General features: G+C 39.0%; 3 protein-coding genes across 3 annotated transcripts in view; 1 reads left to right on the forward strand and 2 right to left on the reverse strand.

Moving 5' to 3' along the window:
• NF1 (neurofibromin 1) overlaps nucleotides 1-14,921 on the forward strand; it is an 80,389-nt gene that overhangs the window by 35,242 nt on the left and 30,226 nt on the right. Inside the window, exons 32-36 of the mRNA XM_010009099.1 lie at nucleotides 470-628; nucleotides 1,340-1,437; nucleotides 1,574-1,720; nucleotides 2,157-2,303; nucleotides 2,642-2,752. Coding sequence (XP_010007401.1) covers nucleotides 470-628; nucleotides 1,340-1,437; nucleotides 1,574-1,720; nucleotides 2,157-2,303; nucleotides 2,642-2,752 — 662 coding nt within the window. The remainder of the gene's footprint in view (nucleotides 1-469; nucleotides 629-1,339; nucleotides 1,438-1,573; nucleotides 1,721-2,156; nucleotides 2,304-2,641; nucleotides 2,753-14,921) is intronic.
• On the reverse strand, nucleotides 9,585-11,784 carry OMG (oligodendrocyte myelin glycoprotein). Its single transcript, XM_010009034.1, has 2 exons — nucleotides 11,674-11,784; nucleotides 9,585-10,901 (listed from the first exon to the last, which is right to left on the reverse strand). Exon 2 carries the CDS (start codon nucleotides 10,893-10,895, stop codon nucleotides 9,585-9,587), a length of 1,311 nt encoding a protein of 436 aa, XP_010007336.1. The 5' UTR covers nucleotides 10,896-10,901; nucleotides 11,674-11,784.
• EVI2B (ecotropic viral integration site 2B) lies at nucleotides 14,020-14,877 on the reverse strand. The gene has a single exon (XM_010009094.1). It carries the CDS (start codon nucleotides 14,875-14,877, stop codon nucleotides 14,020-14,022), a length of 858 nt encoding a protein of 285 aa, XP_010007396.1.

Genomic DNA, 14,921 nt, shown 5'->3' on the forward strand with positions numbered 1-14,921 from the left:
CGCTGTTGTGATTGATAGTGACATTATAGATACACACATAGAAGACCCACTCATTTGAAAAGCACTCCCTGTATTTGATGTGCACACCTGAGGACCAGTGCAAGGGGTTGGTAAGCTTTGTTGCCAGTGGCAGGGTCCTGGAATGAAGTGGTCAGTAACTGAAATACACTTTCAGATCTTTGTCCAGTAGCTCCTGTAGCAATTTCACTATAGCAAGAGAGCTTGTAGGGAAGCTGCAGGGAAGGCAGGTGGTCTCTGCCACCCTCTCACCCCCTGCCTGTTCCCCTCTCCTTCCTGGTTGTCTTACGATGCGAGACCTGCTGAGGCACGAGCATCCTGCTCCAATGTATCAAGCTTGTTTGGGATGGACAGAATGCTTAAAAGTTGGATTACCATACGAGGCTTTTCTCAGCTTGCTTTCCCTTGTTCTTTAATGCCAAAATGTTCTTTATAATTCTCAACTTCGTAGGTTGTTAGTCAGCGGTTCCCTCAGAACAGCATTGGAGCGGTTGGCAGCGCCATGTTCCTTCGCTTCATCAACCCCGCCATCGTCTCCCCGTACGAGGCAGGGATTTTAGATAAAAAGCCTCCACCAAGAATTGAAAGGGGATTAAAACTGATGTCAAAGGTGAATCAATAAGTATTTTTATTTGTTGTACCCGACCTACTTCTCTTCTTTGCCCAGTCTGAGAAAACTTAGGTAAACTTGTAATTCTGTGTAGCAACCGTCTATGTGTATTTAAACTGCAGTTTCCATACTATTTTTCTACATCTTCATGTCAGTTCTGGAGCTCACAGCAGGGTAAATATGGGGGAACAATCTGTGTGGAAAAGAAAAACACTTTCCCAAAATGATGTATAAGATAACAGAAAGCCTCTGGCTCTTCACTTGAACTTCTTATTTGAAAACAAACACAGAAACCAGTGTTGCTGTGAGCACAGTGAGAATAATGGCAGCCAGATGTGTTACCCATTTTGCATGTTGAGAAATTACAGTTTGCTTTAAATAAGCAGATGTTATATTGCTTTTATTTGTTTGTATCATTTCCAGAGGAAATAGTTAACATCTAATAAATGATACTTTTGAAAGATCATTTATTTTCCTGGTCTAAACCCAAAGGAAGTTCATAAATAAGGGAAATAATTTTCTAGTATTTAAAAGTATGTCAAAGAAAATATTTTGAAAGTGCACATACTTTGAATTAATTGGCTTGTTGGCCCTTTTTGTCTTGAGGTTTTGCAACAAGTTAAAATGAGTATTTCTGACCATGAATTTGTAGTAACTTAACAGTTAATACATTAAACCTTTGTGTGTCTTCCCCATCTTTTTATTCTTTAGATCCTCCAGAGTATTGCCAACCATGTCTTGTTTACAAAAGAAGAACATATGAGGCCTTTTAATGATTTTGTAAAAAGCAATTTTGATGCAGCACGAAGGTAGGTCCTTCGGAACCCTGCTCAGCCTGTGCCACCTGTAAAGAGTAAACAGAGAATGTTCTCTTTTAGTTTGCACTGGGTCTGCTTGACAGGTTTCCCTTACACACTTATGGTTATTACTGGTTTTGAACTCTAGGTTTTTCCTTGATATTGCATCTGATTGCCCAGCCAGTGACACTGTCAACCACAGCCTGTCCTTCATCAGTGATGGCAACGTGCTGGCCCTGCACCGGCTGCTGTGGAACAACCAGGAGAAAATTGGCCAGTACCTTTCCAGCAACAGGTGAGACTTCAGAGATACTGTGAAGGAAGGAGTTACTGATGGGAAATTAACATTTGGAAATACGTTTGAATGCTTTTGTTATTTCTGGGAAGAATATCATAGCTGAAAACTCTTATATTTGGGAACTTTTATATTGTTGACAAGCCATTGTCAGGACATGGCAGTGTTCCATAGTCAGGAACATGTCTGACATCTTTGCTGCCCACTTTACTGCCAGCCTCTTGTCCAAGTGTAGAGTTGTCTTACCTGTTGTAGAAATTGTTCTGTGTGTAACAAACGTTTTTCTTACTTCTTTGTTGAACACTTATTTTTTTTCTTCTTTAATTTCAAAAAAAGAAAATCCAGCCTGTTCAAGGTAAGGAAGGGTAGTGGGCATATAAAATAGGAATTGCTGAGTAAAGAAGGACTTTTGTTTTAAATAATATGCTGTTCCTAGGGACCACAAGGCAGTTGGAAGGCGACCTTTTGACAAGATGGCTACTCTCCTTGCCTATCTGGGTCCTCCGGAGCACAAACCTGTGGCAGATACTCATTGGTCCAGTCTAAATCTCACCAGTTCCAAGTTTGAAGAATTTATGACAAGGTAAGGAGATGATCATGGAGGGAAGACATATTGTAGGTTTCTAGACGTCAGCATGTCAGGAAGTAAAAGTAGTTATGAGGACTCCAGCTTTCGTTTTGAAGGGGATTTTAGAAAGCTAGGTCCACATTTACATTTCTGGCTAGATTTTAATTTCAAAAGTTAAATTGAGAACCAGAGACTGCAGTGATTTGAACAAAGTTTCAAATTCTTGTGAATTCAATACTTTTATTTAAAGATGCAAATAAAGAGGGTTTGGGAGTTTTTTTATTTCCTTTTTTTTTTTTTTTTTTTTTTAAAAGGCAGTTGTGAAAACTTGATGTCAATGTACTGCTTTTCAGGCATCAGGTACATGAAAAAGAGGAGTTCAAAGCACTGAAAACATTAAATATTTTCTACCAAGCTGGGACATCAAAAGCTGGCAGTCCTGTTTTCTACTACATTGCTCGGCGGTAAGGAGCCTTCTACCTTCCCTGTCTAAAATAAACATGTAAAATAAAAAATATCAGGTGTATATAACAACAAAAAAGAATCTGAAAATAGCTTATTTGTCAAATTCTGCTGATGGTGTTTTTTAACCGGGTTGTTTTCTTAATCCAAACTGTCATAGTTTTTCCACCCAGGAGTATATGAGTATCTGTGGAAAAAGACCTAAAATTTTAAGTATATTTTATTAATTTTTTCACTGTCTCAAGTAAACACCACATTGTTGTTAACCCTTTATCAGTGATTTTTTAACATCTTCCTTTTCTGAAGTATAAAAGGAGTAACAAGCTATCAAAATACTCCCTGTATCCTATTGCAAAGAGGAATATGAGCATTTAAAAGTTTCACACAGAGTTGAGATCATCATGTTGCTTCAGTTTCACCTTTATGTTCCAAGTGAGAATACTACCATGTTTTTGAAAATTATAGAGGTTTGTGGAAGTATCACTAAAGTAATAAGAATTGCAAATTTCACATATCAGTGTCTGCTTAAGACTGTTTTTTTTCAATAGGGGAAATTTTAAAAAATTTTAAGACTTCCCCAATCTGGAAGATCTGTTACTCATAACAGTGAGTAACATATGCTGCAGTCTTGAAGAATTTGGGAGGAATATCCCAAGATCAGTATTAGTCAGTTTATGGTAAAATGGGTCTTAATTATCTCTTTTACACACACACAAAAAAAGTAACAAGTTTAAATAAAGTAGTTTTATTTAAATTAATATTTGTAGTTTAAAGCTGCAACTAAAGCTGTGACTGAAACTTGGTATTTCCCTCTAGTTATTAAGTAACTGCACTATAAAAAGAGCACATTCAAGGCAGTTTCTGTAGTAATTACATTCATTGCTAAAAGTCATCCTTAGTCTTTATAAGAAAAGGAAAATCATTGTGCTCATACCCAGGTACAATGAAAGACAGAATGTAAAGATAAATTTAGAGCTGTTATTACCTTTTCTCTGCTGTTTTGTTGGTGCCTTTGCTTTTGGTACTGGTGTTGCTGGTGAGGAGTGGGCTGGAGCAGTGGGACTGCTGGCTCTGGCACTGATGGGGTGCGTGGTGCATGGTGGTGCTCCTGAGGTCTCTGGAGTTCTCACCAGCTCTGATCATGGTAGGGAGAGTCCTGATGTCCTTGTGGCACTTATGGGTGCTGGCAGATCCTGTGTGGATGTTGGTGGTTGGATTATTGCTGATGCTTTTTGTGCTGGTGAGGCTCCTGGTTTTGCTTCTGCTACTATCACCGGTATGGATTTTGCTGGTTCTTCTGGTGGGAGCTGAGTTTGTGCTGGTGGAGCTGCCTGTGGCACTGGTGCTGGTAGAGTTCATGTGATTGCTTTGGCTCCTCCTGGTGCTTCTGTGCTGGTGGGTGCCTGTTTGTGATGCCAGTGTGGTGGCTGCTGCACCACTGGGGTGCTTGCTCATGGTTCCCTCGCAGCTGCCGTGCTTGTCTGTGGCATGATTAGGAATGGTTGTGGTCCCTGGGAAGCTCTTGCTTGAGCTGCTTGTTAGGGTAAGTCTGGGAAAAGGAGCTTTTAATAGTGGAGCCAGTGTTGCTGTCCACAGGGTGCTGGTTGCTGGTGGTGACACTGCTATTTTTGGTGCCAATAGAGAAGGTTTCATTCATGGTGCCACATCTGGCAAAAAGTGTTGTGATCTGAGGAGGTGGTCTGCAGAAGGTTCACCCCTAAGGACCATCGAGTTCATGTAAGAATGTGAAAACAAACAGAAGAAACCACTTCTTTAGAAATTATCTTCTGTTTGTATTCAACAGTTTAAATAGTCAACACGTGTTTGCAAATGAGTCATTCTTCAACTGTACATATTTCTAATGAGAATGATACCCCACAGGCATGTAAGAATTCTTAAATTATAATTTCATATTATTGAAGTTACTGATTTTTCTATTTTTTTCATTGTTTTCAGTAGTGCTCTTCACTCTGTAGCTGCAGTTACAAACTTCCTTTCAGAGAATATCTGTGCTCTGTTACACCATGTGACTTCTGTCATTTCCCCTCAGAAATTTTCAAATAGGGACCAATTTTAATGATTTGAAGATTTTAATATTTTACCACTAGATAACAAACATACTTTATTCCAAAATCAGGTTGGAGGCTAAAGCATGAGCACTCTCTGAAGAACGTTTCCAAATAGAACTAACGTGGTAGTTGAATTCTGCTACTTAAATATGGTTTCCTAGCCAGGATGCAATTAAAGATCCAACAAATGAATATATCTGTTCACATTTCTTTTATGTTGTTTTTGATTTTCAGAGCAACAAACAAACAAAACTTCTGTTCAGTATCAATGTGGAAGGTAAAATAAATTTCAAAACTGTTTCCTTCTTCTGGAATTCTCTACAGGCATGCCAAAGGGTTTTTTCTTGCTTTAAAAAAAAAGATAACAACACAAAACCAGCACAAACCACTTTTTTTTCAAGGTGATAACATAGGGGAGGGAACACTTAAATTCTTTTAAATTTGTGATTGCTGTTGAGAGAAAACCAAAATTCTTTTGTTTCCAGTGAAACATATGTCTGCATGTCCAGCATCCACTGCTGTTTTCTGCTTTTCAGAAAACACTTCACGTGGCTTGTAGAGTGACTTTACTGGGACAGCTGAATGCTCCATGTGAGTCTGAACTGGGAACAGATTTAAAGTTTGAGCATTGCACTGTGTTCATTCTTTTAAATTTGTGATCAGTGATACCATGAAGATTCAAAGGGTACTTTAAAGTGAGTGTACACAGTGCTGAAACGGAGATTAGTTTGTTCTGTTTGTTTATAAGCCCATTTATTTCCAAGAGATTCCTGACACTGAATCTGGCCAGAGAGTTTCAGGAGTTTACCTAAGGACATGTTTTAAAATGCTGTGTTGCCTTGGGGCCTAACTTGTTCTCAACACTTCAAATTACTCTTGGGAGTATCATTTTTGCTTAAGCTGATTTCTGCATAGGCTCAAGAAAAGGATCTGTGCTCAAGGACACCACGTATCAGCTTCAAGATACCTTTTTTAAAAGCATGCTGATTGTTTTAGACCACATCACTTTATGCAGTTGAATGTCAGTAAATTTTTGAGGAATATATATTGGGTAATGTTCAGATCAGTTGAACTGCTGCCATGAGAAAAAGACTGATCCTGAAAATTCAGGAATAAAAATGGATGTTTGGAAACTCAGTTTTCCTCCCAGTTGTTGTGTTTATTCACTGTTGTGGCGGAGTAAGTAAGAGTTGTTTAAGGTGTGAAATGTGGAAAGACTGTTTAGATTGGAGCTGCCAGGATGTTAAAGGACTTAGAGCAGGCTGATTTCTTAATATTTTTTTATATATAATTTTTTTTGTAGTTTGAGATCTTGTTGCTAGGACATCGTTGAGTCATTTTACTGGTATATCTGGATCAGTTTATATCCTGTTTGTGCTGTGAAATTTAGTCCCTTCTGTCATTTTTCTTCACATTTTGTTACCTGGGCAACAACTTGGCTTTGAAAGCATCTTCTGTTTTAAATCCCTACATTCTCAGTAAAATGAGCAATAAATCAATGAATACTGATCCTGAAGTACTGCCATTAAGTTTTAAAGCTGATATCCCAAACTAATTAATAGGAATACAAACCTTTTGAGTTATTGCTTCAGACTGTGGCTGTGCTTATGGCCAAAACCTTTCCAAAGCAAACGTGTGTCAACTACATGATGTGCTAGGCCTTTTTAGGGTATTTTGAATATTGTCCTGAAATGCAATATAGTTATTTAGGGGGAAAGAAAAGATAATTTCTCTGAGCATATATTGTTTTATATTTCTCATGGACTGAATGACCAGCATGTTTAGAACAACACAACCCGATGCCGCCGTGTTCCCATCCGTGCCGATGGGTTTTATTTCAATTTGACTGCACCGTTGCCAAGCAACAAGTGCACGACTCCCACATTTGCCTGCCTACTCTCTGCTCCCTTATCATCTCATTTGTATTCCAGAAAAATACAAGGAAACCTAAATTTCAGTCTGCTTTATTGAAAGCAGTCTGACTAAGCCCTCTTGCTTGTACCTACCCCAAGCCCTAGACCTCAGGGCTGTGCCCCACTGCCATACCCAACTGTAATTGATTTGTTTCCTGGTTTCCCATTCTTGTACCCATATTTGGAAAAATCCACAATTCTTTTCCACTTCCAGGCTTTTATCAGTATGCTTAAGACTTTGAAGTCTGGGTAGCAGCTTCTTCAAAATGCGGACTTGAAATTTGCCCTGAACAGCTTCTGGAAAACAGTGTTTCTCAGGAAGTCACCACCATCATTATGGGTGAAACATCCTCAGAACATGTGAAGTTGGTTCCTTATAGGTTTTTTGCATCCAGTAGAATTTGGCATCCTGTATTGAATTCTTCAGCAGAGGCACGTGTAGGATTTAATGTAATTTCCTCAGCTCAAGGTGGTTTAGTCATAGCACCTCGTTTTGTGATCTCTGTCCTACCTTATAAGCTAAGCTACTTTCAGCTGAGTGGGATGAAACCAAGAGAATGAGATAATTGTAGGAAGTTCCTATTTCTGAATGTGGTGAGTAGGTTGATACTGTTTTGGAATCCTTCAGTACTTACCAAATACATTGACTGTCCAGAGAGACTGGCAGGCTATGACATTTTTTTAATACTCATCCCAGTTAGTGGAATGTATCAGTTTGTGTTAGGTTATTTAGCCTGGGGAAAATATATGGCACTTGTGAGAGTGGGCAATTCTTTCAGACTGCTGGTGGTCTCTTTATATAGTGAGGCCCTTCTGCTGGTCACTGGAGGTGCCAGGCACATATTGTTTATGGTCTAAACTTTGATGTGGAGAACTAGTTTTTGTCTACCTAAAATGGATATGAAAAGTCAGTCTTTGGGATGTTTTGTTTTTGTTTTTAAGTTCTCTGTCCTTTTGAACTTGCAGAGTATTTTTTGAGAGGGAGAAAGAGCTGCCTGTTTCTTATGAACAGGGATTTGCAAGTTCTAAGGAGTAACAAGGGAAGAGTAAACATTATGTTACTCTTAATCAGCTTATTAATAAACAGTATTTCCAGTACATCAGTATCAAAATAATTTAACTACTATTTCCCCCCCAAGACATGAAGACTGAACCATATGACTGCTTGAAATGGGTTTGTGTAACAAAATATTATTCATTGATAGCTATGCTTATTTGAAAAGAAGCACTATCACTACTTCAGTTCAATACAAACAGAACTTTATTCTTACTTAAATGCCAATGAAATAACTGTACAAATTCGTTGTGTAACATTTACTGTTAGAAATTAAAACACGTTTCTGATTATAGAAATATTGTTCACAATTGGAAAGTTGTGATTTCTCTGATACCAGTGGTTGTAAATGGTCTACATCCCTCCTTGACACCTAGGAGAAGTAGGTAGAGGACTCCAGTCTCAGTTGTGAGGTTTTCTGGGTTTTGCAGCACCTTCATGCTACAATAACTGGAAATTAAATGGCCTGAAATGAATGGAAAACATTGTATAAAGATTTGTAATATTAAGTGAATAATACTTCTTCAGTGAACTTGTTCTTCAGTTTTCATTTCATGCTGTTTGCAGAACTTCATCTGTAGTATATCAAGTACCTTTGCCACGTAATTTAGATTATTTTCCTAGGGTGGACAGAACCACACGTGCAACTATTTCTACTTGCTGATGGTGCAGATGTCAAGGAGAATAGTAATCATGCTCATATTTATGAAGCAAGGAGTTGGGCATGTTCAATGCCATGGATATTGAGTTAATTTTTCTTTTAAGTAAAAAGATTCAAGGATTCTTTCAGTGACAGCTTGACAACTAATTGCTTAATTGATATATTCAGTAACTGGGATTAGAAATTGGCTGATAATTTACTGACCAAAAAGTAGTAGTTTGGTTTGTTCTCTTAAGCATAACATGTTAACCTTCTACATTTTTGGATGTCACTTGAAATAAATTCCAAGAGTTGCATTTCATTAGTTTGTGTAGAACCCTCCTTGTTGTTGGAGTGTGTCATGGCATTGAACATCTTGTGTTTTCCTCTACTTTTTTTTTCTTTTTCTTTTTTTTTAATATGGAGAATGGGAAATAACTTGCCTGCAGTCTCTTAAGTCAAGACAGAGCAAAAAGAGGTATCAGTCACTTTTCCCATGCTGAAGTTGGACCGTGTTGCCAGCTCAGTTTACACCCTCTTAGGAGACATCACGGCCTTATCATACTTAATTCCTAAATTCAAAACTGTTGTTCTTCATATTGAAAGTATCCTAATACATATGAAGCAAACATAGATACACATGCTAGCAGTTTTTCTCAGGAATAATTTCTGATTAGTGGAACAGCTAGGTTTAGTTCCTTTATTTTTCCCTCCCTTTTGCATGTCATTGTAACTTACAAAGAATCTGTGCTGCTATATTACAAGAATTGCTCACTGGCAAGTCAAGCAAGACAATGCAGATATGATACAGGCCTTCTATTTTTTTTCCAGTTGTTTAATGACAAAATCATACATAAAACCAGTACTTAAAATTATGTTTTATTCTGTGCAAGTAAAATTAAAAATTTAAATACAAAATAAGCACGTTTTTAAAAACAAAATCATAGGTTAGTTTTACTCGATTAAGACATATTAAAATAGTAGCAGCTTAGTATCAAGACATTAGTCTGCACTTCTTTAATTAAGAACTGTTATTTTCTTTAGATCAGAGTCAGAACTTTGAGTTTCTGGTATTTTGATTCATTATTTGACCTGATGTCTTAGCTCCAGCGATGTATCACAGGAATAAACTCAGTACATTTCACAAGACACAAGCCCTTAGCCAATAAACATTGCCACAGCATTAAGCATAACGACATAAACCAAATATATCTCACAGATACTTGCTCTGGAGGGCTGATGAGTATTCAAAACGTTTGTTGTGGATTCCTCTTTCCTTAAGGTAGCAGTTGTGCTCTGAGGCATTTTGGAGTAGTTTGTTGGCATTCCACTGGTGATACTTAAAGTCATAGGAGTAGTGGATGATCCTGTTGAACGAGCCAGGCTTGAGTTCACCTCGGTTGAATCTTTGATGTAGATGGTGTGTGTGGCAGCTGCTTCTTGAGAGCCAACCTTCCCAGTTGTCAGGTCTTCTGGGTAGAGGAGCGGTGGTCGCTCTGTGCTTGTGAACAGTATGGTCTGGCTGAAGGTTGCCAAGGTAGTCACCTCCTTGGCTTTAAACTGTTTATGCACTTTGGTCATTTTGCTTGGTTCAGTTGCCACTGGGGAAGAAGCTTGATCTGCTGCCTTCATTCCCTTAATCATGAGGCTGGAGTCTGTGCTGGGGGGAGTAGGGGTGCCATGGACCCAGAGCATGGAACGGTTGGCACAGGGAGCCCCCACCACACTGGCAGCTGTTTCCTGCACCCACTTCAGCAAATATGGGATATTCTGTTCATCACTGCAGGCCCATGGGTTGTTGTACAGTGTTACTACTTGGAGCTGCAAGAGCTGGTCAAAAGCCTTGTCAGGAATGTATGTGAACTTGTTGTTGTGCAGGTAGAGGCTTGTGAGGTGCTGTAGCCTCAGCAACGTTCCTGGGAGTATCTGGGACAAGAAGTTGTTGGATAGATCCACCATCTCTATGTTGTAGGGGATGTTGGTTGGAACTGTCCAAAGTTTGTTGCTACTGAGATTGAGAAACTTGAGACTGCTCAGGGTGTTGTTGATCAGAACAGCTCTTTCCACCATATTCCTGGAAACGTCGAGCACTCTAAGATTCCACTGGTAAGCGGTGTCAAGTTTCTGAAGAACTTTAATGTTGTTGTTTCTGGCATATAATTCCCATAAGGACTTGGGCAGATGTGCAGGAACATTCTTGAGCCAATTGTTTGAAATATCAAGGGTCCTCAAATTGGTGAATCTTGTTAGCTGATGGTCGAGATCTACGAACTGGTTAAAGGACAGATTTAAATATGTAATATTGTCTTGAAGTCCATGTGGCAGTATAGTTAAGTTTCTACCTGAACAGTCCACATTCCTGTCGTTTCCTGAGCATGTACAGTTAGAAGGACAGATACCCAGAACAGTGGGTATAAAAAACAGAAGAACCAGCAGACAGGGAGATATTTTCAATATCTGGTATTCCATTGTTGCCTGGAAATAAATATACCAAAATGACACCTTTTAAATCCATATAATATCTTTCATTTCTTTTTAAGGGTTGTCTTTGCAACAACCACTTGCAGGAGAAATTAAGTAAAAATATCAATAAACCCCTTTGTGGCATGGTCCTTTTTAGAATTGTTCAAGAGAGACTTTTACAAAGCATCCCTTCATAGACTGTCATGTTGTCTGGCAGAATGAGACTTGTTTTTTCATCTCCCTTTCCCCCTCAAGCTCAAATGAGGGCTTTCTTCCGAAAATGCAAGTCTCTTCCAAACATTATACAATGTCTGCTTCTTGTTTTTAGTGATTTCAAGCCTATATTATGTTTCGAATAATGTGTTCTTTTATACAGGATGAGAAAAATGGCTGTCAACTAGATCTGCTTTACAAATCTCTGCAGCAATGTAGCAGTCCCCCCCATACATAGATGCTATTTCCTTAAGTAGAATTGCTTAAAATACATCTTAAAATGTTAGGAATTTAGTTTGAAACCCAAATTCCACATTCATGCTAACATGCACATAGTTATTTTTCCTTATTCAAGTGTTAATTACATTCTCAAAGCTGGTAACACATGTTTGAAAGCTGAATTAATGTTAGTAACCAATCTCTGACACTGCAGCAAATTTCTGGTGCAAGCATCCGTCATCAACTCATCGTTTTGCTTTTATTTCTGCCCCTTAATTTTGTAGTAGGTTTGTTGTTTTGTTTGTTGTTTGTTTTTCTTGTGTGTGACTAAAAATGAAAAGCACAAACTTACCGTGATCTCTTCTCCAATATCAGCACATCTTTTCTGGGAAAGAATATAGCTCAGAGGTCGCCTTGTTCTAGAGAGTAGCTACAGTTGCTGTCTGTGGGTTGTGCTTGTCTCTTCAGCTGCATCGTCTTGCTGCTGGCTGGGGCTCTGCAACCACCTGATCTGCACTACACTGGAGGACTGCAGAGCTGGTGCTGACTCAAATTGATTGCAAAAGGAGCCTACTCAAAAAAAAAAAAAAAAAGAGTTGGGTTTTATAATTTGAATCACTTCTCCATATCTAGATTTTATGCCCTGTTAATGCCTCACGGCGTCAGATGTGATATTGCTCCCCAAGCCGCTCTCAGGGAAGTGTCTGTGGGCTGGTTTAGCTTAAGCTATGATTCCATTTAAAGGTTCCTGCTTAAAAAGTCATGTTAAGTTGTGTTCTTTTTTACCTTCTATGAACCTCTCCTCCTGTAATAAAGGTTAATGCTAATTTAGATTTTCTATCTTAGGCTTTTTTAAGCCATACTGTGAGAAGATCTTCTCCTGATTTTAAAATGTTTAGTTTTCTACTCCTCAGATCAGGCTACATTGTCAGGTATAATATAGGATTTGTAGGATTTCATAGATTCCCTTAGGAGAACTTGTATCTGAATTTATTCAAGCAATGTAAGAGCGGATGTAGTTTATAGTGCTGTTAATTTTAACCTAGTGTAATGCAACAAGCCTTAAAAAAACAGAGAAATCTTTTCTAACTCAGGTGCTATACTTGAGGCATACACAATCACACAGCTTATATAAATGGGAGGAGAAAATTGTAAATATCTTTTTCTATGCACAGCAGTCTAGAACAGGTTTTGCACCACTTATAACTTCAATTTTATGGATAAAGATTGTGAAGTTTATTGTTACACTATGTGCAAACTTGTGCTCTGTGCAACATTCACCATGATATTCCCTCCCCAAGCAAACTCAAAACTGATCTCTTTGCCATATTGCAGAGATGTTGTGGAAGACTAGCTTCAGCATAAAGCAACTTCTTTCTATAAATGTAATCATTCAATACTCATTAAAGTAAAATAAAATTCGTTTACTTCTGATACCATCCTCCTACTTCCCACTAAAAGGCTTCTCAAAAGGTCTGTGTCTAGACAGGACACTGAGCTTCACTTGTGCTCAGGGCTCAGAAAGACACACGTGGCACACTGAGAACACCTTGAGTTAAAAGGAATCTGACATCTGGGCAATATTAAATGAATATTTAAATTTTATATGAGTAATATTGACTGCATTCTAAAATAGTGCTTCAGAGGAAGAAATTAGTCAATGTGCACAAAGTCTTCCTTCTTCAGAGGAAGAAATTAGTCAATGTGCACAACTCATTCTGCAAATTATTTGCCTGCTGTGCAAACTGTCTGGAATTTCTCCATAAAAGTCCTGGGGGTAAAAGAAAGTTTTTTGATATTTGTTCTTCCAGTGTTTGGAGCCATTTTTACTTTTTAGTAACCACTGTGTTAACTGTTCACTTACACTGTTCTCTGCTTTACCAAACTGTAGTGTGAAGTGACTGAAGGTTTTACACCAGTAAACTTTTTGGCAGTATTTGATCTAAGGGAAATTCTGTTGCTATTAGGGAAGAAGAAGGGATGCCCATTGAGAGGATTTGTTTGGGATACCTGTGATCCATTGGTTCCAGGTTGTTACCTTGTTGTATGCAGAAAATGGGCCTTTGTATGAAAGACAATATGGTCATGTTGAGGCCTTTAGACTTTGGCCACTAAAATGGGGGCACTAGACCCTCAAAATTTGAGTTTGGAAAGCAGAAGTGAGGATTTGGGCCTTAAAAATGAGGGTTTGGACCCAAAAAAAGAATTGTAATTTGGTTTGGAATTTGAATCTTTTTATCTAAGCAAATACTCAGTTGTGCTTTAAAGTGACCAGAACATCTTTATTTAGAAAGCTTTATTAAAATTAACTTGAATTCACTGCATTTGCATATACAGCCTAGTAGAACAATTTGTAAAAGCTCAGAGCACCTCTCAAGCTGTGCTGTGTCTTGAAAGCTCCACGACCATGTGTCCTGGCACACAGAGGTTTGCATACTCTGTTTCCTGTCACCTCCAAAATCTGGAATCATTAATTACAGATAACTAATGGGCAGAATCTGGATTGTGTTTTGAAATTATTTGCTTCAAGCAGAAGCAGGTTGTTCCCTTTTGTGAACGCTGAAATTGAGAAACACTGGGGAAATGCCCATGCTGTGGTCTCACTGTTCTTGCCTCAGTCCACTTCTCCTTTTTTTAGTTATTTGAACATACTTCATTAAAAAAAAGGTGAAGTATGCTGGAAAGCAGTTTTGGCACTCTACAAAGGGTCTTGTGGCTGGGGCAGTAGTTCGTGGATCTCTTGAATAAATGGCTCAGGTGGTGGGGGCAATTGTTCTTCAGTTTCCAAGTGGAATTCCTGGTTCTTGCTGAGATTAGCACTGAGATCCTCAGCTGGTTCCCTGAGCCAGTCAAGTGGAGGTGGCAGGTCTGAGGATCCAGGTGAAGGTGCTGGGGGAGGACAGGAGACAGGTGCACAGTTGTCTGCTTCTGAGGTAGGAGCTGGAGCTGGATCCGTGGGGGAACCTGAAGTCGTGGCTACAGAGCAATCTTCAGCTGGTGGAGGCAGTTGGCTTGTTTCATTACTGGTAGTGCTGGCAGGTGGTTTCTCTGAGGAAATGGGGTTGTGTTCTAAGTGTGTGTCTTGTTTTGATTTCCAAGGCAACATGAATAACACTGATGAACGTTTGGTAGCCTGGTCAGAGTCCACAAGGACTTCTGGCATGTCTCCATCTGCAAATGGAGAACGACCTGCCCAGGTTGAGTCAATCAGAACTGGCTTCTTGCAGCATTTCCACACAAGGATTATAATAATAGCCAATATCATGCTAATCAAAATGATGCCAATGATCACTGCTGCTATCCAGCCTCCATCACTAGGTTCCACATTTGCTTTGGGGGATGGAGCTGGTGGCGGAACATTCAGGGCTCTTCCAGATCTGTGTAAACTAAGTCCAATTGCTTGCAACTGGTACAGAGGAGCTTTGTCTTCTGTTGGGCTCCTGCTGCTGGTGTGTGCGTTTCTTTTACTGATGGAAATGTTTTGAGGTATTACTGTAGAAAGTGAATTCCAGATTTCTCCACAGAAGAGAACCAGTATTACTTGGGTGACAGCCATTTTCCTGCAGCCTCTTTAAAGATGTCTTCTCCTGTAGCAGGAAT

Source organism: Chaetura pelagica, unplaced genomic scaffold, assembly GCF_000747805.2.
Source record: "Chaetura pelagica isolate M959 unplaced genomic scaffold, ChaPel_1.0 scaffold72, whole genome shotgun sequence".
Lineage (NCBI taxonomy): Eukaryota > Metazoa > Chordata > Aves > Apodiformes > Apodidae > Chaetura > Chaetura pelagica.